Source organism: Dermacentor andersoni, chromosome 4, assembly GCF_023375885.2.
Source record: "Dermacentor andersoni chromosome 4, qqDerAnde1_hic_scaffold, whole genome shotgun sequence".
Classification (NCBI taxonomy): Eukaryota; Metazoa; Arthropoda; class Arachnida; order Ixodida; family Ixodidae; genus Dermacentor; species Dermacentor andersoni.
The window spans coordinates 61,488,208-61,514,709 of record NC_092817.1 but is presented as its reverse complement, the minus strand read 5'-3'; the positions used below and the strand labels follow the sequence as shown (position 1 = coordinate 61,514,709).

Below are 26,502 nucleotides of genomic sequence, written 5' to 3'. Positions count from 1 at the left end.
CGGCCTGCGGCCTTGCCTTGCCTAATCTTGCCCACATGCTCTGCCGTCAGTATGTTTGCACAACCTGAAAAAGGAATACTAAAATGTTTGGTCAAACCTAGTGCGATATCTAGATGAAAATCACGTCTTTGATGGCAACTGCTTGTCGAGATAAAGGAAACCCAAGTTGTGCAAGCAGTGCTTCTGGCAGTGCATAAAATCAAAGCATGTGGAGGAATGTGCACATGTTTTCAGGCTATTTACTCAAGTTTAATGCACTGGAAACTACATATGGAATGCATATGAACACATGAAGGCGCAAGTTTACCATGACATAGGAATCATTTTTCTTGGTTTACCTTTGGATAACACTGCGAATAGCCAGTACTGCGTTGCCAAGAATGCTATCCATACTAAAGCATCATACACAGGAATGATGATGAGGCAAAACTACACCATAGAGTGTACAAAGTCCATGTGCATTCGTCAAGTTGTTGACACATCTATTTCACGACACATGGTGCCTATCCTGTAATCATGACCCAAATACATTCCATGCTATAATGCTTAAAAGCAGCAATTGCACCTTACAGCCAATTTCGACACAAGCATTACGTGCCATTAAATGAGCATGTCAAATTAATATATGCACATGCCCAAAATTTACGGTTTCTGAGTTGGCCCAACAGTGTGCATGACTGCATACATGGGAACCATCTCTGCATAGTTAAGGTCACATTTAAGGGTTTTTAATGTTTCAAGTTATCCTGTAAACTGGAGTGGTGCCTTCTGCTGTTTTTGTACTAATTCATTGTTCCCTGCAGTATTTCAGAACATTTGAGGGCAAACGCTCAGTGACATGCATACCTGCATGTGGACGTTAGGTCAGTAAGCAAGCATGTCACAGAATCCTACATGAATGTTAGAGTGCTTTGCAATGGTTTCAATTAATGTAGTGCATTCACCACAAGGAACACTTTTTGTTTAAAAATGTGTTTTAATTTATAATAAAAATACAAACTGCATCAGCAGGGCTCAAAAAGACTATACACAATTAAGGCTCTTTAAACCACAAGGAAAGAACAAAAAAAGGCTACATGAATTTATGCCCTTTCATTAGTAAATAAACTTGTACATTGATTTACGAATGCCCACATTACTGAAGTAATGCTACTCTCAAAGGCATCATGTAAAGTTAAATAAACTGGCTCTACAAGGGAAGCAATGCTTCCTAAAATGCGCGATACGTTCAACTAAAAAACAACCAAGAAAGCTACAATCCAAATGAAGTACTAAAAGTACGCGAGGGAATGCATAGCCAAGGAGGGCTACATACAAAAGGACTCTTTGAAGACACAAAAAAATAAATACTCTACAGTGGACTTGCAAAATCTTGGAACTGCTCAGGTGATGGCTGACCATGTTTGCAAAATGTTTTACATCACCGGTGCGCTATGTATCGTGGCGTCGTAACCTAGAGCACCGGCTCAGCACGCGCCCCCAATACATAGCAGGCAGCGCAAACTGAGCAAAGTTCAGACCAACGATGTGTGCGTGCACAATCAGCAGGAAACATGATCATTCACAAGCAAATCACAGCATGCCATAGACATTCTTCCTCTTTCAGAAGTGCAACTGAACAAAAGGAACACAATGGCAAGCAGCAATGATGAACTTCTGTGCGGGCTCGGCCTCGTGGCTTAGTAATGCAATTGCCGGCTGTTGCAGCATGACGAGGGCGACTGCCAAACAACCGCATGCAAGCGGTTGATGGCGAGCCACTTATGTGTATATATATAATATATATCACTTGCATATCAGCATAGTAAAAAAATTCGCAAGTTAGAATGTGCACGTTTCGGAGTGCACGGCAACAGTCTTAGCACGGCACACACCACACTAGTGCACAATTGCTCGCGTGGTGAGAATGGCTACATCTGAAGCCCCGTTGCCCAAGGATGGCATGGGGGCATGTGCAATTTCCAAGTGGTCTTGTGTATGGTACACGTCACTTGAGCTTGACAGATGAGTGCCTTCTGCCAGAAACTGCACCTGCAATATGAAAAAAAGAAGTTATTGGGGCCAATAATTACTGCAATAGCCGTATTTGTCTGGTTGAACTTTGCACCACCAGGTGGCTGCACTGTGTGGACTGTTCTAGAGTCACTGGAAAAAATTTCAGAGTACCGCAAAGGTCGGGATTTGACTGGCAACACTGAGCGGCCACCGCCATATACCTTCCAAGCGGACTGCGTCGCGGGAAGGCCGCCGTGTTGGAAGAGCTTGATATTCGGTGACACATCGGGTTGAGTGTTTACTGAAGTACAAATACTTTGTGCCCGGAGATAACCGTTGCAAAGAACGAAAATAAAATGTTATTTTGTGCGAAGTAATGCAGCCGGTGGTTGTTTTGCACGCTGATCGTGTTTACTGCTGGAACTGTGCTACGATTGTGGGCAGCAGCTTAGCGCTGCTATCGGGAGCTTATGCACGCATTTTTTTTTTTTCCTTCCGCGGAGCTAGCTACGAAGGAAACATTTCGTCACTTCGAGCCGGAATGAGTCAAGCTTGTGCTTTTGGGCATGAACATCGTGGACCGCCGTCGGCTTCTATTGAATGTTTCTAAACAGGACGAAACTAACACCTGACAGTGTCACAGGCACGTACGTTCATTGTATAATTTCGCAAGCTAAATCGGATACATTTAATTTAGTTTGTAAACGGATACCGCGCATTCTCGATTCTGCCGGGCGACTTCGTCGGCCGTATACGCACGACACACTGCGACTGCCGTGTGCGCACTGGTGTTTGGCCGTGATCGTAAGACGATCTGTGCCCAGCAGGCGTAAAAACCAACTTGGATGACCATTTCGCGCACTAAATCTTGTGGAAGGCCAATATGAGCCATTTGCGTGATTACAGCAACGTATATGTACTTCTCTACACTGATAATGAGCGAGAGTGTGCTACATTGCGATTTATGAACGCGGCTGTCTAGTGCGTGCATCAGCGGCTACTCTTCCCAACTTATTTATGACTGTTAGACTGCCAAGATTTGCTGCCTGTGTAAATAAAAAAAAAAAAAAGCAGGAACGCCCGTTGGTGACGCAGCACCATTTTCTAAGTTACATAGGCGATGTATAACATTCTTGTGCTTTTAGAGCGGTTTATGTAACATGCATAGTGAGAGTGAAACTAAAGTTACTGGGTGTTCTGTTGTTTTGTATTTCTTGTTATGCATCAAGCACAACGTTATTTGGGTATGCGCCGTAGCATTTCAACATAGAACATAATATATATGCTGACTTCAGTTCATTGCGTGTGCTCGGCTTACAAGCTGAAAATTTGAAGCATGTGTTGTGAATATCACCTGGCCATTGGTTTCAAGCTCGAAATGCGTATGTATAAATGAGCAAAGGATAAGTGGAAAAAAGGAAATGTCGTGGGCCTCGTATTGACCATGTTTTTATTGACTGCGATCGTCACGATCTGCGAAAAACAAGTGCGATATATGGGTCGAGTGACACGGAATTCTCGCGCGGCAAGTGTGCCTTCACGTGCCACGAGCACAGAATAACCGCGTGTGTTGAGCAACAAACGCGTACACGTGTACCCGCGACAAGCGTGCAAGACGCGAACGATCCCTGCAATGAACTTCTATTTTCGTAGCATCGCTAAGACCACGTGGACTTCGCTTAAATATCTTCTAAAGCAGTGCCGAAAAGCACAAGCAAGGTGTACTTATACCTCGAACACGCGAGTGTTTTTTGTAGGCTTCAAGTTCTCCCGGCCGATTCTGTGTAACCACGCAGAACGACGCTTTCGGTCATTTTTTCTCGGTCGGAATCGAGTAAAAAGTCTTTCCAGACTCGGTTCGGTTGCTGCGTCCGAAGACGCAGCAGCCAGGCATGATTTCCTTGCAATCAAATGCGAGCGCGACAATCGGAACACAAAAAAACGTAGGGAACCTGCGCCGCCTGCGCTCTAACTCAGCCGTGTCGCCCGGCGCTTGGAAGGTATATGGCATCCCAAACTCACGTGGTACGGTTGGGCCAATGAACGCGTCGGCGGCGCGGGGAAAACGAATGCGGTACTCTGAAATTTTTTCCAGTGACTCTAGACTGTTCACGTTTGCACGTTCGTTCATGCGGCAAAATGTCAAGTCCGCTTGCGTTTACCAGAATACCAGACAAGCTAAAACTCTCTAACATATGAAGATGTTGACAATCAAAAACCTGTATCACAAAACCTCTCTTACACAAAAGTTCTCCAATCAGCTAGCACTTGGACACTTGACACTGGCAATAGCGACCAGCGTGATAACGAAACAGTCACAACAGCAATGGCCAATCATGGAAGTCACTTGCACGAGAGAGGCGTTACAAATGTGGTACCCTGGCAAAACTAAAGCAATAAAGCACTGCAAAGAACTGATGCATGCAGGCACGCACACATACACACACACACACACACGCCAAATTAAGTCTTCTGTAGTCCTTTTGAAGTTTCCCTCCAATTTTGCAGGAGTTTGTAGAAGTGAGCAGCACTCAGCATGGTGTTTCAAACAGAAAGCCAGTAACAAAGCAAGGAACCAGGTGAGCAAGAATAATGTGGAGCCTAGCCCTGAAATGGGTTTGTTACCGAGCTAAGCTTGCAATGTTTCGCTCAACCTTTACTCAACACCTCTGGTCCTTTGGCTCTACATTGGCAAAATAACTGAATGTATTGAATGCCAAAATAACTGAATGTTTTGAATGCCACGACATGCCTACTTCATCCATTAGCATGTTATTTAAAAAACAGCTTATTATTATTTATAAAAATGTGCACAGAGAATTCCGAGACTTCTGTGCTCTGGACAAGGACAATTTTCCAACCTACAGTATCTTACCTGTGCAGTGAATTAGCAACGGAGTAAAAATGACACTTTCATACAAATGGCATATGACAGCATGCAAGCTCAGCACCATGTGACAACATAATTACTTTGTTTTGCACTAAACAAAGTAATTATGTATTTGCATCAACTAGACCACCAACGCATTGTGCTGGACCATGTGACAACCCAAAAGGTAATTGCAGGAGCTAGGATGCCCCGCCCTCCCACCCCCAGCTTATCTCTGACAAAGAATCCAGATAGACCTACAGAATGAACAAGCCATCAACCCAGTCCTTTGTATTGCTGCAGGTGATTTGGGGCTGATAAGTTATCAACAAATATAGCATGTGTGCTCAAGTGTTTCTAATCAGTCAAGTGTGCTCCTAATCAATGTAATGCTTCCCAGCTGTATAGCTTTTGAAGGGCAACTGCTTCACGTGAGGGCAGCATCATTACACTTTTGTCAGGTCCTTCAGAAAAGAGTAGAAGCCTGCTAAGTGGCCTACTATTCATAGAAAAGAAAGGCTGCCATCCTCTTGGCACCCAAGGAAGGGTTCGACTGGCTCGCACAGTACACTTGCTTTGTAAAGGCTTGAAAGCAGACTTTTCACTGCCCCCGTAGTAACATGCCTCCCACAATCAACAAGCAACATGAAATTAGTGGCCATTGCATGATGCTGTGAATGGTATTGACAAGCCGTTGGGTCAGAAGCTTCAATGCATGTGAGAAGCGATGTTGACAATTACCGGAACACATTATTTCTTTTCCCTATATACAGAAAGACGCAGCACAGGGATTTGCAGCCTGGAAGACAGCACCACACTGAGGTAACAAAGGACTGCAAAATGAGATTTTCATTTTATTTCTCAACTTTCAGCACTGCTCACATCTAATATGTTCTCCAATCACAGGCTAAACTTAACAGATACTGCACCACTCTGATAGCTAATGAGAAGCAGTGCTTATGTAACTTTGGGTAGCAAGTGCCACTTGTGCGCACGTGAACTGGACTCAAGATTTCCAGACACGTACATGCCAGATCTTGTTTGCAACTGCCTGCTAACTTCCCTGACAATAATGGCGGGATACATAATTCCAGATGACTGCTCCTGAAATGGTGTGCTATATCCTAACACAAGCAGCTACTGCTGGATTGCATGCATATCAGCCATAAGGACCATTAACACTGACACATACAGATATTCATCCGATTCCAATGACTACAGTGGGAAGGAGTTGGGCACCTGTCATAATGGAAAACATGTCACTTCTGTTTGACAGTACTGTATTTACTCGATTCTAACACGCCCTTGATTGTAATGCGCATCTGTTTTCCATGACCAAAAAATAAAAAAAAAATGAAAACCTTGATTGTAACGTGCACTCGTTTTCCATGACAAAAAAAAATAGTATAATACAGCGCACCTCGTGCTTTCATATAAAAATACTATTTTCTCTCATTTAGAAAAAACTGATTTATTCCCAATACACTGAAGTTGCAATGAATAAAAACACAAATGCAAGCGGCGTACCTTGCCGCCAAGATTTTCACTGCGCCGGTACGAGTTGCGTGGGGCAATAGATGTCATTCGTCGTCACTATCAGACAACTCCTTAATGTCATCAACAGAACAAAGCATTTCATCCTCGGTGCCATCTATGGCATTTGAAATTCCGCACTTTTTAAAGGCCTTGTTGACCATGGCATACGGGATCATGCACCATGCATCTTTCACCCATCCAGCAAAGTCCTTTGCAAAGTTTATTGGTGGGCGTGAATTCGTGGCAGCCACTGACAAGCCAGTCGGCGTAGAGTGCCTGAATTCTATCTTTCACTGGCTTGTTCAAACAAACATCGAGCAGCTGGAGCTGCGATGTCATGCCGTCAGGTATCACGACAAGCTCGGTGTTGCATGCAGCCAGTTTGTCCTTGATGTGCTGGCAAGGTGGCACCTGAACGCATCAAGCACAAGCAACCCACGCAGACCCAAACTGCCGCCAGGTCTCTTCCGCCAAACGTTATCAATCCAGTCAGCAATCAAGTCCGTGGTCATCCAACCTTTTTCATTTGTGCGCACAATCACGCCACTCGGAAACACTATTCCATTTGGGAGCATCTTTTGTCTGAAAATACGGGGGCAGCTTGTGCCCGTCCGCAGTGGCCGGAAGACAAAACGCGCACTTGCTTCGCCCCCTTCTTTTCAACGGTTGCGGTGGCAGGCACGTCAAAGTAGAGCGGCGTCTGATCGGCATTTGCAATCTGTACGAAGTGGTAGCTGTTTCTATGGTGCAACTTAAAAACGTACTGCTGAAAACTGTGTAATTTCTCTTCATATTCTTCGGGCAATTTTTGGCATATCCCTGTCTGCCTTCAAAGAGAAAAGCCTTTTCTTTTCATAAAATTTGATAGCCAGCACCTGCTCTCTTTGAAGTCACTCCACATTACCCCTTTCAGTAGGGCTAACTGCATCGCCTGTACTTTGAGCAGATCAGTCGTCACAGGCCGCGGTGCCACTCACTGCTCTTGCACATATTCCACGAGCAGCTCTTCTATTTCGGCGAAGCGGCCCTGCTTCGGTCCACTGAAACCTTTCCTTGTTGCTTTGCTGGTGAAAATATTCTCCTTCTGTTTGTGCCCATCCCGCAAACAAGTTTCAGGAACTCTGAAAGCCCATTATGCAGCCCGATTTCTGTCCATCTCTGCGCACATAACTTTCCTTTTAAATGCGGCATCATGGTGGACTCTGCGTGTCTTCACAGTCGGCGCTTCCATGCTGATTGAATAAGCGCAGAAAACGGGAAGACAGGCGGTAGATTAGGTTACACCAGCGCCTGATTACACGTACAGCATGGAGGTATGCACATGGAGGAAGCTACGGCAGCTAGGCTAGGAGCGCGTACGAGGTGGCCATTTTTCGAATGCCAATGGCGATATGGTAACGCGGATTTAGGGTCGTACTCGATTCTAACGCGCATGCAATTTTTGGACCAGTGTTATCGGAAAAAAGGTGCACGTTAGATTTGAGTAATACGGTAATGCCCATTTCAAGTGCCACTGGCAGAGATCAAAGTGTGCACATAATGACGAAAGGTATACCTCATCTGCAATTCAATTTGAATTGTAACATAGTAAAATAGACAAACTCCTGCATTTCTTTAAAAGAATAAATACATTAATGATATACAGTACATGCTCATGAAACAAATGAAAGAAAGGATCAGCCACACACGTTCATGCTAAAAAATATATTCTCATGAACACTGAATGTATTAGTGGTCTGTCAAAGGATCTTGGAGATAGCCGTAGAGTTGGCTCCATTGGCTTCTATGGTGATACCAAGAATGCGGATGCTAGGAACCACGGGAATGGGTCTGCAATCCCTCAGGTAGAGTTCGATTTCTTGGTATTGGGCGTTTATACATCCAGACTGCTGAAATGAGTGACCAACCGACGAGGGGGAATGAAAGAAGAAAGCCTCATCCGACTTGTCCAATCTTTTATCCAAACGGCTTCCCCGGAAAGGTGGTGGTCCCGGGTTCGAGTCCCGGACCAGGACAACTTTTTCCTCAACTGCGAGGGTTTTCTTTCGAGGAACCCGTATGGGTTTCCTTTGCAGCAATTGCTACAATAGGGTGGATGTCTCATTTCTCTTTTATTAATTACTTTCTTCCACCTTGCAGATTTCCGCAGAACTATTACGTCGAACACTTGCCTTTGCTTCGAGTTGTCAACAAATTCGACTTCGCCCTGCCATCTATTAACCGCCTGGTTAGCTCAGATGGTAAAGCGGCTGCCCCGGAAAGGTGGTGGTCCCGGTTTAGAGTCCCGGACCAGGACGAATTTTTCCTCAGCTGCAAGGCTTTTTTTTCGAGGAACCCGTATGGGTTTTCTTTGTAGCAATTGCTACGATGGGGTGGATGTCTCATTTCCCTTTATTAATTACTTCTCTCCACCTTGCGGGTTTCTGCAGAACTATTACGTCAAACACTTGCTGTGGCTTCGAGTTGTCGATAAATCCGACTTCGCCTTGCCATCTGCTAGCTGCCTGGTTAGCTCAGATGGTAGAGCGGCTGCCCCGGAAAGGCGGTAGTCCCGGTTTCGAGTCCCGGACCAGGACGAATTTTTCCTCAACTGCGAGGCTTTTCTTTCGAGGAACCCGTATGGGTTTCCTTTGTAGCATGGGGTGGATGTCTCATTTCCCTTTATTAATCTTTTATCATCTGTGAGATTACTTACATTGTGCCCTTTCTCACCTGGTACAAAGCTGAAAAGACTAAACTGGACATAATCATCAAAGGAGCCTATAAGCAGGCCTTAGGACTACCCAACTACACCAGCATGGAACTTCTACTACAATTAGGTATCCACAACACCATAGACAAGTTAATCGAAGCACGATGTTGATCCCAACTGGAGCGGCTTACCCTCACGAAAACGGACCGCAGCATTCTAACCAAGCTTGACATCACCTACTACCGCCAACATGGAGACAAACACCCAATACCATGTGACATTCAGCAATGGATACACGCCGACCCTATTCCCAAAAACGTGCACCCAGACCACAACAAAGAATGCAAAAAGGCACGAGCTACCTCCCTCATCAAAGCTTATGCCAACACCATCGGCATCACCTTCGTCGACGCAGCTGAATACCAAGATGGACGTCGCTTTGCTACGGTTACCACCGCAGGTGGCTTGCTCCGACATGCTGCCAGCATCGTTACCCAAAATGCCGAAACAGCCGACGAAGTGGCCATTGCCCTGGCCACTCTTGACCCAGCCTGTCACATGCGATTCTTGCACAGCAATCAACAATTACATCAAGGGTCGTATTTCTTAACAATCACTCCGTATCTTACAACAAGCCCCGCATTCGTCTGAAAATCAAATCACCCTCGTCTGGATCCAAGCACAAGCCAGCGTTGTCCACCCGCACCTGACCAACCTCAACAAGGTTACACACTCCGTAGCACGAGGACTAGTCAACCGTGCCGAAGACGGTGCAGGTGCACCAGCAGGACGTGACCACCTTACAAGATACAACGATCTCGTGAAGTCTTTTTACCTCCAAAGAACAACCTTCCCCACCCTTCACCACAAGTTAAACAGAGCACAGGCAACCACCCTTCGCCTATTACAGACCAATACATACCCCTCCCTCACATGCTATCACATCATATGCCCAGACATCTACCCGAGCCAGACGTGCAAGATCTGTAAAACTCAATCAGCAACACTTCCCCACATGCTACGGGAGTGCAAACATCAATACCCAGACCTTAACCACGTGACCCTCTCGTCGAGATGGCACGCTGCCCTGCGCAGCTCCCAACTCGACGAACAACCCTGGGCTACCCAGCAGGCCTAAGAAGTAGTGAAGAGGCAAGACCTCGACGTCCCGTCGTGGAAGGCCTAGGCCCAGCCGACTAAACTGCTGGTTCTCATTAAAGTTCACTCTCTCTCTCTCATGAACACTGACTGGAAAATTCATGCTACACATATTTTTTTTTTCCTAACAAGAGCTGTATCATAATATTACGGCTCCTCATTTCTGAACAACTAATAAATTAGGCCGCTCTTTCAATAAATAAATTAGACGATTAAATGAAGCGAATCATTGAGAAGCAAGCAAGAACAGCAAAAGTGGGGAAAATAGGGATTACACCTACACACCTTCAGAGTAATGGCCCATCTAAGTGCATGAGTTGGAAAAGAAAAAGAAGAGGGAAAGAAAGAAAGAAAGTCACAAAGTCCTCAAAATGCTTGTTCAATGCTTAGCACACATAATTTTGAGCCAGTTAACCCCATCCTGGCTATACTTTGACATGGTGAGAGCGGATGGACAGCAATAGACTCTTTTCATAAATGTAAACCTAGCTTTTCTGTGAGGCAGTTTTGCCAACCAATGGTGGCATATTCGTTTTTGCAAACAGCGTGTACAAGCAAAGAGCAGTTTGCTTTTATGTATTATGACATGAAAAGTGTGGACGTGGCTCTCGCGGTGAAACCATGCCCAAGAGACAGGGTCCCTGCATGTGCAGCCGGCACTTTGCCTTCATTTGAAAGATGACCAGTGCTGCCGGTCATCTATAAATTTGCTGTTCATTTGGCAAATGTGCAGTGCAGAAAAGCACACTTGCAAATTAGGGAAACTTCAACTGAATTATGAGTGGCAGGCTCACAAGAACTATTGGTGCTAAAAAAAGAAAGGCGAGAGAGAAAAAAACAGTCCAGTGAGAAAACTAATTCACCAGCTGTTGCCAATGGTCCCTATGAGATTTGGTGCCAGTGCCCATCGTCTGTTTACTTTTTGTCCAGCGCTGTATCGACCAAAGGCACATATTTCATGGGACTTGTCTCACTTACAGTACTGCACCACAGGAATACAATAGCGACGCAATGATAGACCTAGCCGATGGCGAAGCTGAGCTTGATGTCAGGTAGAGAGAGCAATGTGAGAAGAGACCAATGAAGAACTGAATAAATTATGTCACTCTCGCAGGTTGCCAGATCACATTAAGTTTTTGCATATTTAGGTGGCCATCGGACTAAGTGAGGGGTTCGTTCCTGTCTTGGACGAGGTGAGGAAGCCTCGTATGCTGTACACGTGGACTAGATCCGTGGGAGTTACTCTAGATTGCTTGCCACCAGGCAGATCTTGTACTGCCCTTAGTTGTACGCTATTTGCCCCACTATAAAGTTTGTTCACCTTATATAGCGGACTTGCCACAGTCCTTTCTATGAATAGAGAAGTGAAGCTTCGGGGGGCAAGAACCTGAATTTACCATTCCCAGTTCCCCCAAAACTAAATTTAATACAGTGTACTTCTGGTGACCGAGCATTGCTGCTTAGACTGCTTGCGCTCAGCACAGATGGCCCAGGGAAACAGGGCATGTGCTCTGTGCCGCTGCTGCCACGAGCTATGCACCTTAGGGGAGCTGAGGCAGATTTGGCGCAGTTCCTTGACAAACGTGAGCAGGTACAGGTCCACCGCAAACACCAGGACCCACTCGGATGCCGTGCTTGCCACGTGAAGGTGGTAACCCTGCATTTGGGACGGGGAAAGAGCACTGGTTCGTTTTCACACATCCAGAAACAATATACAGCCCTGGCCTTATTGCTATTCTTTGTTGATATACAATAGAACCTCGTTCGTAAGTTTTGGAAAAAACCTCGAGAAAAAAACATACTAACCATACATACTAAACATACTAACCGTACCCGCCCATCTCACATATATGTGAGATGGGCGGGTAGGTATTGCGGTGAAGCTGCCGCAGCAGGCAGCTATATACTGTTCTTGATTGCGCGTGCCTTACGCATTTTCTTGATTACATCGGATCTGGCGGCCGGAAAACTTATCATACGATTGCAGTTTGGTGAAGTACTAGATGTTGGTGCAGAAAAATCATGTTTTCTGGGAATGTATGAACCAGTAAAAAATGAGCGTAACTCTATTAGGTCATTTTTTGTGTTCTCTATTGCGAAAGTTGGCGCCTGGAAAACGTACGTAACGGAAACATACCAACGAGTCATCAATATAGCTGACTTTTGTTACAACTATGTATCGTCCGGCACGAAAGTATCTTTGCTATATCTGACATACATTACAAGCATAATATCATTACATACCAATATTGGCAAAAAAAAAACGATTTACTTGATAATATCGAAGTTCCACTGTACTGCATGTAAATGGCTTTCTTTACAAGCTTCATTTGTTTTCTTTCTTTCTTTATAATATCGCAGTGTTAAAATTGTGAAACTGTTTGCTGATATAAACTTTGTGAAATGGCTATGCCCCTATAGGAGTATGCTACTTGAAAAGCTGGCTCTGACAATTGCATTCAGGAGAAACTTTTTAGCAAATTTTAGATTCTTCGCAAGAATGAAGTTGTTTGCAGATGCAGCACTGGAATTTTCATTAAGATGAAGTGAAGAAACTGCAAACAAGTTAATATTAACTTAAAGGGCCCCTCACCAGGTCTTACAAGTGCAGTGCATACAACGCGCGCTAATGATCGTGTCTGCTATGTATTGTATAGCTACGTGCTGCGGAAAGAGCTGAAATTTCAAACCGAGCACCATTTGCCCTTCGTCTCGCGAGCGCTGCGCTCCAAGCTGGAGGGTGATGTATACGTGCTAGTGCACCTGTGTAGATGTGTTTGTGCTGTGACGTCGCTCATAGTGACACGTGACTTCGAGAATTATTCAAGGCAACATCTGTTATTTGTATAATCTATTAGTTCAATAGACTAATCACTGTTTAGAGAAATAATAAAACACAAATCGAATGTCTGCGTGTTCTTGTTTTACTTCGCACCGCAGCAAGAGAGATGTACTTCAATTTCGTCTGCTTGTTCCCGCGTTATGCAGTTGCGTGCGAGGACAACGAAAGTACGTCATTTTCTACCGTGTTCCAGAGCGCGATCATATGCTTGATCTGCTCAGTATTTGTTTAGCACTGACTCATACTGTTAGTCAGGTGTCTCTGTGGGCAGCGTGCAAAATTGTGTGCTGCGCAAAACAAGACAATCGCAACAGCTCGTGCGCGACGCTGTCAGCAAAAGTGTACCGTGCTGTAAAAAAGCGAGGAGAAAAAGAAATGAAGGCGGGGCCCGTCATGTGTGCGTCACGCAATCCTCGAGCTCAGGTATGGGAGAACGCACGGAAGGGTTTTCACTTGCAGAGGCTAGACGGGGCAAGTAGAGAGAGTGTCTCTCTTGACAGTGGTGCTCACCTCCTGAAATCATGGGTTCACAGCACTGAAATACTTCTATCTCGGCTATTAATGAACAGATATGAAACATTTTGTGGGTAGAACACTCCCTAGAGGACACGTAACAACTTCCAGTGTATAACCGAAATTCTCTGGGGCCTGGTGAGGGGCCCTTTAACTGCCCACGAAAACAATGCCTTAGCGCATCTGCCAGACAGTCTGTCAGCACAGTTTATGGCTAGCTTATCGTGTGAAAACAACAAAGGTAGAAAGTATGACCAGTCATTAATGGTTTGCTTTTGTTTCCTTGTAGACTTCCACTAGTAAAGTCAGCCTATGCACACCAAAAAATACAGCGAGACCAACAGCAACAGATTGAAAATATAGTCTATGGAAGTACAAAAGTGCTTTCAATTTTATGCTGTTCATACTTTTGTTATTTTCATCATTTGCCTTTTCTTTTATATTTCGGTGTGACAGTAGCAACACCAATAAACGTTACTGTTGTGCACAGACACCGCTTGTACAATGACAAATGTTTTGGAAAAGCTTCTTTGTCCCATGCTGTAATATTTGCTGTGCTCTAGCAAGGATATTAAGCATGCAATTATTTTAAAAACTTGTTACCAAACATATAAGTTAAGGTCAATTAAGAAAAATAATCGAGATCAGAACAAACCCCATCTTCAGGCTTCCATTTCGTTTTGTCCTTTCCGTGAAATCTGGAAATCGACATAGGCGCTGTAATGGCAGCTGAAATGGTCGAGTCAAGGAGGTTTACAACGCAAAGAAAAATAGAAAGTGAGGATGGGGGAGAAGCAGCCAGCAGTTTCCTCACCGAAGTAGACAAAAGCACAGTATGGTTTTGCAAAACTGCTTAACTGCATTCTAGAATGAGGTGATAGCGTCTGCTAGTAGCACTATCCAAACAGCTTCTAGGCAGCCAAGATGTGTAGCTATTGTTTTGGATTGTTTATCAAGGGCGTCAGTCAATATTTGTGCAGTGTACTGTGCACGGCACATGAACTAGCAACATCCGTATCACAACTGTCACGGTCACAAATTCCTTCAGTTTACACTCGGCATATATAGAGTGCACTGGACCACAGCGAGTAGCCTGGTGATTGAGCACCTGCTTCGTATGGGTTCGAGTTGCGATGTCCTCAGAAACCCACTGGTTCTTATAATGGGTAAAGATATCCCCCGGCCTGCTGCTGGGTTGCTTTCAGGTATTCTCAAATTGACAGGGGCCCTATAGAGATTTCATATTCGTGGCCTTGTCCAACCACAAACAACCTCAGTATAGTAAGAGCTCATTAATTCACAACTTGTTCATTTAAAATTTCTGATAATTCGAAGTAACCGCCGCGGTCCGTCCAACAATGTATTGAAAGCAATATGTAACGCATCCTGCTAATTCACACTGAAATCCGCACTGCACAAGATCGTTGGCGCGCAGCTTTGCTCTTTCCATCTGTGGCCACCTGTTGCAGGTCGGTTCTCTCCATCACTCAAGACCTTCAAGATAAAAACACGGACGTGGCGCTGCCTGTCTTTATTAATTAATTTATTTATTTATTGCAATAGCAATTATATGGACGTTCCAAGCACATTTTGCCATCAGCGTGGGCGTCGGCGTCACTGCAAGGTTCCATATAAAGTCCAAGGGTGATAACACCGTCGCCGCATGCCCTACGCTGTATGTATGAGTGAAAGTGCGCAAGGGGAGCCGAGTAGAGCGGCAAGTTGGGCTAGTTGGTAAAAGTTTATCTTCTAATAAGAGGGGTTACTTCAGCCGATGATCACAGCTCAATCTTGCCCAAATGATAGGTACGCATGCGAAGTGGAAGCACGCTGTCTTCTCTCACGTGCGAGGTACCCAACGTTGCTAGGTGCCAGGGGCGCGCGTTCTCTCCGGCTGCAACTGCGCATGTGGCCGTTGCACGCGGTCGCGCGGCCGTATCTTGAGAGCGATCAGCGTTGGGGGCAGAGTCTAGTTGCGTCGGTGGCTCGTAGCTTTGTGCGTGCTTTATGTTCTCGGCGCTCACTTTGCGTAAAAGCAATAGACAGCACAAATGTCAATTTGCTCGCTGCTGTTGCTGCATTTCCTCATGCCAACGTTTTGACAGTGAGTGTCCGTAGTCATCGGGTGTGATGTGTTCATGTTTGCTGTGCGCGCTGACACCATGGTTAGTATTTTAGTTACCGCAAGCGAATGTTTTATAAGTTGATACAGCCAATAAAAGTACTATCCTTACGTCACACCGCTGTCTACTAATTTGCTGTCGCAATCAATGCTTCATCTTTAGGGCGAAACTGTGTCTTTTTTCTTTCGTTTTTTTTTTTCTTGTTACATCTTGGAAGCTTTGCCCTTTATCTATGAGGTGTTCTGCCGAGAAACGGCACCAGGTAGTCTATAACACGGCGGCCGTGACTTTTGTCGGTGCTCGCAGCACCGAAAAGCATAGCCTTTGATATCCGTGGCTATTACTCAAAGGAAAGCATCACTGGGATACGTGTTTCGATGCCAGCTATGCATATAGTGGAACTCGGCAGCATGCAGCCGGTGCATCTACAAAAGTACAAGCGTGACCAATGTCGCAGCTGGTTGTGATGCGTTTTGAGAGTGCATTTAGGACGCAGCTCTTGTTCCTACGGCAAGCGTCGGCGCGCATTGCATGCTGCCAGTCACGCTAGGGCACTTGCGCTGTGCCAGCTGAAATGCCGTCCCCTTTAGACTTCGAAGCACGTGCTGTCGGCTGTTCTCCTCAGAGCATGCACAGAATGATCCCCAACCCACGCGCCGTTTTGGACGGCTGCCTGCGACGGTCGGCGAAACAGCGTGGACACCTTTTTCTTCCACGCAATCCAATGTGTGTGACAGTGCCCACTGCACCGACACACACATCGGCGCGGTCAGCACGACGAACACGCAGATGGAGCAAGAGCAATCTCGACGTCGGCAATGTCGGGCAACGTTGGCCACATCCAGTTACGTTGGCTGGGCCAGCGCTTGAAAATATAGACGCTGTTCTCACCAATGTGATGTAGCGTGTGCTTGCGCACACTCATGTTACATTGGACTATTACGCGGCTTAACCGAGCAATTTTTTCCTCTGACTTTCATTAGTTCAAAATTTTGTATAATTCAAATTTTCGTAGCATTCCCGCAGAATTCTAATTAACGAGCTTTTACTGTACAAAACATCTGCCAAGGCTGTGGGAAACGGACTGGAGCTGTTGCCGAGTGCCTTACTGGTAAAATCAGTACAAGCGTGCTCTCTGCCAGGTGTTTGGCCATTACGGGACATCAACACTAGGAAAGTGGTGTTCCTCTCCAACCTGAGGAGGTCCCCACCTGATAGGTGACATGGGACGCCACATGGGAAATTGCGGCTATGGGACTGGCAATGGTATGTGTCCATGCATGTGTGTACTTTTGTAATCATCTCTCCTTGGCTGCTTTTCTTCACGCTTTGTAGATGCACAACATTATCTTCCTTCTGCATAATTTCTTTGAGGCAAAACAGACAAAGGATACTGCTGATGAAGGCTATCGTCGCCACCACAGAGAGGAAGAGGCGAAGCCATGCCATGAAGCGTGTGTTCACCAGCGGGTGCATGCGGAAACTCATCAGCGTGTTGATCCACGTGTACGCCGTGCCTCCGCCCACTGCCAGCAGGGCTCCACAGAGGTGAACATACAGCACCTCCGTCTCCTGTGCACAAGCACGCATTTGAGAAATCGACTTTTCCTACACAAATTTCAACTACGGCAAACAGACGCCCGTCTCTCCCACAATCAAAACCAGTAATGGCCTTCAGGCTACCAGAGAAGTCTATGACGTAAGAGCAGCACAAAACTGGGAAATGCAAGAAGAGAAATAGGATTGTTAATGGGAAAAAAGCACAAACACAGGTGCTGACTTGGCTGCACTCCTATCTTTTTTCCCATGCTTTGCACTGTTTTTCGTCAAGAACTTCAACCAACTTGCTCAAATTACCATCCTGATTCAGAGAAGCTTAAGCTGCACAGTCATACAAGGATCTACTCTGTATCTACTTTTTACAGGTCGGGAAGCAATGACGCCACCATAATCACCTGAAAGTTGGCGACAATGGACACACCCAGCGATGACATCCAGCCCAGCCAGAGACCACTGGCGTTCATCCGAAGAACCTGAGGCGACTCCTGGGACAGATGGTCCCTGTAGTACTGCTCCACTTCCTTGTAACGCACATACACTGTCGCAGCCACTGCAGGTAGAAAATCAAAATGCTATGTGCAAAGACGCCATGGACTCAGTTTCCCTGAACACAACAAATGCTAAAGGACAAAAGCATCACTTCTTGCTGAAGCAGCCATGCAGTTATAAGTGTAGCTATCCCTCTCTTCAGTGTGAGTTCATTGAACTATACAGGGCTAGGTTCGACACTTTCTGCGCAATGCCCTCAACAAACTTTTAGGTAGATAAAGGGATGGGTTTTCATGTCCCAGGTCTGCACTGTACCATATGCACTACTCTACATTACTTTCAACCACTTGAGGTTCTTGAACACACATGCAAACTAACATATGCATGTCATCGGGCCTTTTTTTTGTTAATTACTTTGGAAGAATCCTTTAGGTATCACTTTCAACATTTTGTACCAGTCACACTTAAACAGAACTGGCATTGCAGCCACATGAGCATCAACTATGTCTGGAATGACAAGGCTTTAGCCAGAAAGAAACTAAATATGCGTGCTGCATATAGTTCACAATCATGAGCACAGACAAAAAAATAATTAATGCAAGTGGTTAAAAATAAAGCCTACAGGGGCCATGCAGTTGTTACTAATGGTGAAAGGAAGGAACAAACTGTGGGCTTGACTCACAAAAAACAGGCTTGATGTAAATGTCACCAGTCTTCTCAAGAAAAGAACTTGTGACCTCAAAAGAGTTTTAACCCCTTGTATGCCAGGTTAACATGACAGGTTGACAGGATGACAGGTTAACTCATCATGATGAAGGTTCCACTACTTTGTAATTCTGACACATAAATAATAGCCTTTTGCATTTTCTTTTTCAACAAGAGAAGTAAAATTGCTATAGGCATTCGCGGTATCATATTTTTAGGGAGAAAAGGGCAACATAAATGCAGGTTAAAAAAAAAAAAATTCTTACCAATTTGTTAAAAAATTTCTCATTGTAGTTAAGGGGTTAATCTACTGTTGTAGAACAAGTGAGTGCTTTATCTAACTTAGTAGCTAACTGTATGAAAACGTCAATCACTATCTACTTTTTATGTGAGCTAACCCCACAGCAACAACAAGAATGACAAAAAGCTCACATGGATTACAATAAATTTGAAAAAAAAAAAAGCATGTACTTCTGAGTTTGCCTAGGATCTTAAATCATCTTGGATAATGTGGCAAAGCTCAACTAACAATCATGAAAGTGACAACCTGTGCATAAGGTTGTGTAGCAGAATATTTCTGTGTAAAAATTTGATTAACGTCTTACACGGCCCATAGTGTACCAATGAGAATTGTATTTAGGTGACCAAAACCTGCGCACTTAATCCTTCATTTGATGTACATTGAAGGCACATGGGTAGATCAAAACTAAACATTTAGTGAGCTAAAATCGCGTATAATGACTGCAATGATTACATGCCATATTTGGCAAGCTCTGTCATAATTCTTTCTCAGGTAATCTGTCTTCTAGACAGGCATACGAAATAATTCCTGAAACCTCTATCAACAAGGTGAGAATGCGTAGCTTTACTTGAAATTTTCGCGCGAGCCATGAAGCACGAGTGAACAATGGGGCACCTTATGTAGTGCTACCTTATATATGACACAGCCAACTTAACACAAGCACAATACAGCAGCCAATCTGCAAAAAACTGTAAAGGCTTAACAATAAGTGCAGCTTTCAGCTCCAAAGTGCAACATGCGCACTATCCTTAGCAGCAAAAGGAGGAAATGAACAATGAGCTTGACTCACTCAAGACAGAGCAGATGTTGAGGAGCTGGCTGAATATGCAGCTCTCGGGGGCGTATGTGCCCGTGTCGCTGATATATGGGAACTCAACTTCCACATGGCCGAGGAGTATCGAGATCAAGTATCTGCAGCATTATCAGAAGCGCATCAGGCTGGCATTCTCCAGCAATGTGAAAACACATAACAAACATTCAAACTTACTACATATAGGCATTAGAAATATGCAAGAAGAAATGGTGAATCTAACATGCCATAAATGTAGTACACTACTTTGGCTGCAGTAATGTGCAAGTCAACAGAAATCAAGGCGCGCTTGATGTTAATGTTGCTTTGTGGTAGCATTAAGTGTGAACACCAATTCTTTCCCTTTTTTGAAGAGATGTGCATGAATGAAGTAGGAAAATTGAAGTGCTGCACATTTCGTCCCACCAAACCAACCATAATATAAATTCTACAGAAGCATTCTGCTTGTGTGCAATAACGTAACATACAAAAAGAATGTCTGAACTAGTTTAAGAAAATACTAAGAAACAAAATTCACAAATAAAATGTAATTTTGCTGCAACCTTCATTTCTCAGAATGTAAAAATGTCACTGGTCTTTGCAAGGCAGCACTTATTTTGGCATCAGCTGTGCAAAGGGCAGTGATCGGGTACGTACCACTAGAAAAAATGAAAAACGGTTGTGTTCTTTGTGCAATTTCAAAACTACTTATTTATTAATATGGTTCATATTAGGCATATCTCAAATTTTAGCGAGATATTTCCGACTTTGATAATCGGACTTTGGGCCAGATGTCTGTTGTCACGCATCGCATACACACAGGTGATGTCAACCCTGTTCACCGGCACACCTATCATGTGTCTGCGTCTGAGAGAAGCATCACGCAGCAGGAAGTCAACAAGATGCTTGCAAAGGACATTATCGAGCCATCTTCCAGTCCCTGGGCATCCCCTGTTGTTTTAGTTAAAAAGAAGGATGGATCGTGGCGCTTTTATGTGGACCATCATCACCTCAACAACATTATGAAAAAAGGCGCTTACCCGTTTCCACGAAATGATGATGCCCTTGATTGTCTGAATGGTGCCGCTTACTTTTCTTCTAGTGACCTTTGATCTGGATATTGGTAGATTGCTGTGGACCCAACTGACTGAGAGAAAACGGCTCTTGCATCTCCCAATGGGATTTACCCGTTCAAGGTCATGCCTTTCGGTCTGTATAATTCCCCAGCCACATTCGAGCAAATGATGGACTTCCTGCTTCACGAGTTCAAGTAGTATACATGCTTGTGTTATTTAGACAACGTGACTGTGTTTTCGCCTATGTTTGATACACATGTTGAACGCCTCTCAGCAATTCTTGACGTATTCCGCCTTGCCGGACTTTAGTTGAATTCATCGAAGTGCTGTTTTGGCCATCACCACATTACGAACCTTGGCCATATTGTGGATACTGCCAGCGTACAACCTGACCCATAAAAATTCAAGCCATGAAAGGCTTTCCTGCGCCCAAGTCTGCCAAAGATGTTCGCAGCTTTGTGGGGCTCTGCTCCTATTTTCACCGGTTTGTGAAGAATTTTGCAGTGATTGCAAAACCGCTCACAGGCCTTCTTGAACCTGACACCCTTTTTACCTTGAGTCCTGCACAAGCCGTAGCTTTCTCCGAGTTCACCACACTCCTCATAACGCCCCCCATTTTGGCCCACTTTAACCCATCAGCTCAAACCAAAGTCTGCCCTGATGTGAGTGGTAATGGGATAGGCGCCGTCTTGGCCCGATGTCACCATGGAGTGAACTGCGTCATCGCTTATGCCAGCAGCCAACTGTCTACATTGGAGCTAAATTACTGTTACAGAACATGAGTGCCTCGCTCTTGTATGGGCAGTTGCGAAATTTCACCCTTATCTATATGGCCGACCGATCACAGTAGTTCCTGACCACTATGCCCTGTGTTGGCTTGCCTCTTTGAAAGATCCCACAGGCAGACTCGCTCGATGAACACTGCACCTCCAGGGGTACACCTAAACAGTGGTATACAAGACAGGGAGCCTGCACAGTGATGCAGATTGTTTGTCCCGTTACCCTCGGGCCGACTGTGACTCTTCGCACACTGAATCCCTCAACCGAGTCTTTTCCGTGAGCCAGCTGCTTAACATCGCCGACAAACAGCGTCAGGATTCCTACTTAAGGGAAATAATCAAGTGCCTGGAGTCCTCTCCCAGTGATGCCCTTGTGCGCACGTTCACCCTGAAGGTTGGTACGTTATATCAGTGTAATGTGTATCCTGACGGTCTTGATCTTCTCCTAGTTATACTATCACACCTGCGCTCCACCATTCTTCGTGGGCTTCACAATGCCCCAACTGCTGGCCACCTTGGTGTTGCTCGAACACATGACCGCGTGTGCCGTCGCTTCTATTGGCCTGGCTTAGCCAGCTCAGTGCGGCGGTATGTCAGCGCCTACGAGCTCTGTCAACGGCGACAGAAACCATCTACACTTCCTGCTGGATATCTTCAGCCCATCAATGTCCGACCTGAGCCCTTCTTCTGTATCGGTTTGAACCTTCTTGGGCCCTTTCCTAAATCTACTTCTGGAAACAGATGGAATGCCATCGCTACTGATTACACGATGTGCTATGCAATAACACGAGCACTGGCATCCAGCTGTGCTACAAACGTGGTGGACTTTCTCCTCCGTGATGTAATTTTACTACACGGTGCCCCACGTCGATTGCTGACTGACCAAGGCCATACATACCTTCCTGTCGAAAGTCACGAACGTTATCCTATGCTGCTGCTCCACACAGCACAAGATCACCATGCCGTACCACCCCCAGACAAACAGGCTCACCGAGTGCTTGAATTACACCTTAACAGACATGCTCTCAAAGTACGTGTCGGCTGACCACCGTGACTGGGACTTAGCGCTGCCATACATGACGTTTGTTTATCATTCCTCCCGCCATGACACTGTTGAATACTCTCCCTTTTACCATTTTGTTAGGACGGGAACCAACTTTACTGTTGGACACACAACACGCGACGCCACTGCATGGGCTGATTACGTGTGGCTGATAGCTCAGAGTAGACTTGCTGCTTCCCAACACAATCATGAGTACCTTTATGACTAGCAACACTGTGACAAACATTTTGCTCCATGTGCGCTTGTGCTACTTTGGACTCCTCCCGAGGTGTCGGTCTTTCTGAAAAGCACCTTACTCGCTACACGTGGCCATACCCCGTCCTTCGTCAAGTGATTGACGTCACATATGAGATTGTGTCCACCAGCCCCACTACATTTGTTCCGTTGTCCACCGACATTCACATTTCACAACTTAAGCATTACTGAACATTCTCTGCTGTGGATCCTTCTGCCACACGGGGTCATACTACATGCTATTCGAAGAAGATAATGTGGACATTTGGATTTAGTGGGACATAGCCATAAGCGGCGTCTGGCCAACCCGAGGACGACGACATACCTTGCTTGACGCACGGTTCCATGTTGGCCAGTGCTTGCTAAGCCTTGTAAATACACCATGCCACTAGTTTATCTACTCTGCTTCCCCGTAACAATATACTACAAGCCACTCTGGCTATAATGTGCACCTAAGATGTTTACGTGCTGGTGATGACTAACTAACTCTTACTGGCATTGAGTAGTTTATGACTTCAAGCAAGGCACTATGATTGCACCTCATTTTATCCCGACAGCAAATCAATTTGTGAAATGTTTTTGAAATAAAACAATGCATTACTATCTTATTCATGACACAATAAAAAAAGAACACTAAGTGTAACAAGCTTAACAACCTACTCTACAAATATGACTTCAAGGACAATTTTAAACGTCTATTAAAGTAATTATGACACAGCATGAATTATAATATTGAGGTGGATATAGTCTAAGGTCTTGCACTGAGCACTGCGTGGTTGTCACAGAATTTCGCCAAACATAATCTCGAGATGTGTGACTGCAAACAAGATGTGTTTACAGAAATAAATTTAAAAAGGCAAGGGGCACAAGTGACTGTGCTGCCACAGACATGGTTACCAGAGTGAAGTGCTAAACAGCTTGGTAATAAAGAGGCCCACTCCGTTATGTTTACTGCAGTACCCTATGGGCAAAGGGCATGGCATCCATTGACAGAAAAAAAAAAAAAAGGAAACCACAAGACAGAAAGCTTTCCCCACTAAATGCAAGCAAAAAAACCTGTGCAACTCAACATGAACCATTCTGACAACGTAATGCAAACACACAGTTGTGCACTAATGTATGTAATGTTATTTCTTTCCCTCATTTTTTTTAAAGCTTTAAACACAGGCGAAATAAATATAAATAAAGGACACTCACGTAACTATGAAGGTGCCAGGCAATAGAACGAAGACCGACAGAGGGAGTAGTTCCACTCGAGTCAGGGGCATTTTAGTGCTGCGAGCATCAAAAAATATGTCAGAAGGCACCTGCTTCAACTTCACTGGCCAACCCCCTCCCCTCTCTCTCCCTTCCCGACACCTGATCAAAATCACAGTAAAATTTAACTAGCCCTGCACGGAAGCAGTACAACTATAGGTCTTATCCAGTATCTTACACAAATGTTGAGCGACATTTGAGCCGCGAGAAGGCCCGTATGTGTGCTCCACGGGGGAGACACAATTGTATCTGACTACTGACGAAAACAGTGCTGCGTTTCCGATGCAACACAACGGCTTTTGTCTCTAGTCGCGTGCTGGACAAAAACCGACGAGCGTTTCGCAGGCGCATGTAACAATACAGAGGTGCTGAAGAAAAACGCGACTCCCGTCAACACGAATATATAATGCTTGCGCTCAACCATTGCCAGTTTGTTTCCTCTCGTACGAGATTGAATCTTTCGCGTCCAGCAATCGGATTCATGGCGTATGCACTCGGAGAAATGACTACAACGGTGTCACATAGCAGGATTCTATAACGTTCTGTCCATGCGAGTCGATGGATTCCCTTGACGTGTCGGGCTACGAAACCCGAACGCGAATTGTGTATTCACACAATTTTTGACGCACATCTTCAAGGCATATCGGACGTATTTTAACAGCTACTTAGTTCTGAGTGACATTATAAGGTTAATGCTCTGTAATATGCGTAGCAGACAAGAGTGACGTACGCCCGTACGACAACAACGTTCCTTGTTTCTGCTCGGGTGATGCGTAATCCGTTTGAACTTACCCACGCCGCTGAGGGATTAACTGAGGTGAAGAGCATCGATGGTAACGTAGTACACGTCGTATCTAACGTTTATGCGGCAGTTCGCGACAGGAAACCGCTCGCACTAGCGAATCGAAAGTCAAAACTGCAGGGCACTGAATCACTGTAGGATGCAAGTATCCATCGGCGCTTCGTCGTTACACCGACTATGGAAACGGTTGGAATGATCAGAGCACAACTGGAACAATGCGTCTTCTTATCAAGGCCCTTCGTGTCAGTTGAGCATTGCGTAAGTAATCGCGAATATCGCAACACAAAGAAGAGAAACCGCAATTATAGGATCAAGGAATGAGGGCTGATTGCACTTAGCGAGGAGGAGGAAACACTCGCGTGCGGGCCGTGCGGGTCCTGCGGGTGCGATAGACGAGCAACCAAAAGAGGGCGGTTGTAGCGAGTCGCATTCAAAACTAAAAAAAAAAAAAAGTTAGGTTACACACATGAACGCGTTTTTGCTTTAACTAATATTAAATACAAAAGACCTAAATATTACATTTGAATAATTTTTTTGCAAGCAACAACCATGTTGCTTTTGTGGCGGGCACTTCTGGTTTCGTTTTTGTCTAAATTGTTGTTTTTGACACCGTTACTAGATTACCAGTAACGTTGGTTTTTGATTGTTGGCATTGCTCATCGGAGCATCAAATAACTATGCACAGAGTTTCATATTAATATTCGCGACGTCAGCTGCGTTTATTCAGTATTATGGTATGTGTCCGGTGTAACTTGCACGTTCATAGACTGCAGTTTCAAAAAAGTACGTGCCGAAGTCCGACGAATTTCTCCGTCTCTGGTAAATTCCGATGACCCGTGAAGATATAGCGCAGAATTGTTTATCTTTGGTACCTATAGGGCCTGTACAGCCTATACCTTCTCACTTCAAGCGTGCAGCAGCATCCGCAATGTTCGTGGGTGCAAAGTTCTGAGCACTCTAAGCCTTACCTGCAGCACTGATTGACGGCCAGGGTATAATGTCTCGAGGCAACACGTGTGAGCTCCGAGAGACGCTGCAATTGAGGGATTAACATGCACCTTAATTCATGTACACGAAAGCTTTTTTTCTTTTTGTCTTCAGCCGTAAATCTAACCCGTGAGCTCGTGCTGAGCAAAGAACCTCATATTGGCGCTGTCCATTTCCACTGAGCCACAGTGACGTGCGTAGCTGTACACAGAACACTTTTGTCTAAGCGTGAAAATAAATAAATGAATCATATATTCAAACTAGAAGAGAGGCTTCTCAGCCTGGCTGCGGAAGGCGCGGAAGTTCGTGCCAAGTTGGCAAAACTTCAGTCGAAATTTCGTTGATTCCCAGCGGCATATGGTCTGCGCCAGACTTACAATGGCGACATTTAACGGCGCGATAAACTTCCAGGAAGCGACACATTGTTCAGAAGCGACAATGAGCTGCTGCTGCTGCTGCTACGATAACTGATAAACAGGATATTGCTCCATGAGTTCATCCGTGCCCTAGCTAGCTTCCCGCACTTCGTTCTACAGCAGCTGGCTACTTCCGCAGGTCTCCTATAGCGTCCTAAGAGATGCGAACATGCGACGAAACCTTACGTCAAGACTTTTTCCTATCTGAGTTTCGACCACTGCCTCTGTGAGTACGTACGCCGCGATAGTGTGGACAGCTATTGCTCCCGGGACGTTTTCTTGTGAGGGACCACATGAAGCATCGCAATTTATTTT

At 45.1% G+C, this 26,502-nt stretch overlaps 1 protein-coding gene across 1 annotated transcript; it reads right to left on the bottom strand.

The window, feature by feature from the left end:
* Window positions 1-956: 956 nt before the first annotated feature.
* Window positions 957-25,242, bottom strand: LOC126536198 (DNA damage-regulated autophagy modulator protein 2-like). Its single transcript, XM_050183087.3, has 8 exons — window positions 24,775-25,242; window positions 23,923-24,000; window positions 19,574-19,695; window positions 17,684-17,838; window positions 17,123-17,300; window positions 14,261-14,334; window positions 11,791-11,907; window positions 957-2,031 (listed from the first exon to the last, which is right to left on the bottom strand). The coding sequence occupies exons 2-8, from the start codon at window positions 23,991-23,993 to the stop codon at window positions 1,879-1,881; spliced, it is 870 nt and encodes a 289-aa protein (XP_050039044.1). The 5' UTR covers window positions 23,994-24,000; window positions 24,775-25,242; the 3' UTR covers window positions 957-1,878.
* Between the last annotated feature and the right edge of the window lie 1,260 nt (window positions 25,243-26,502).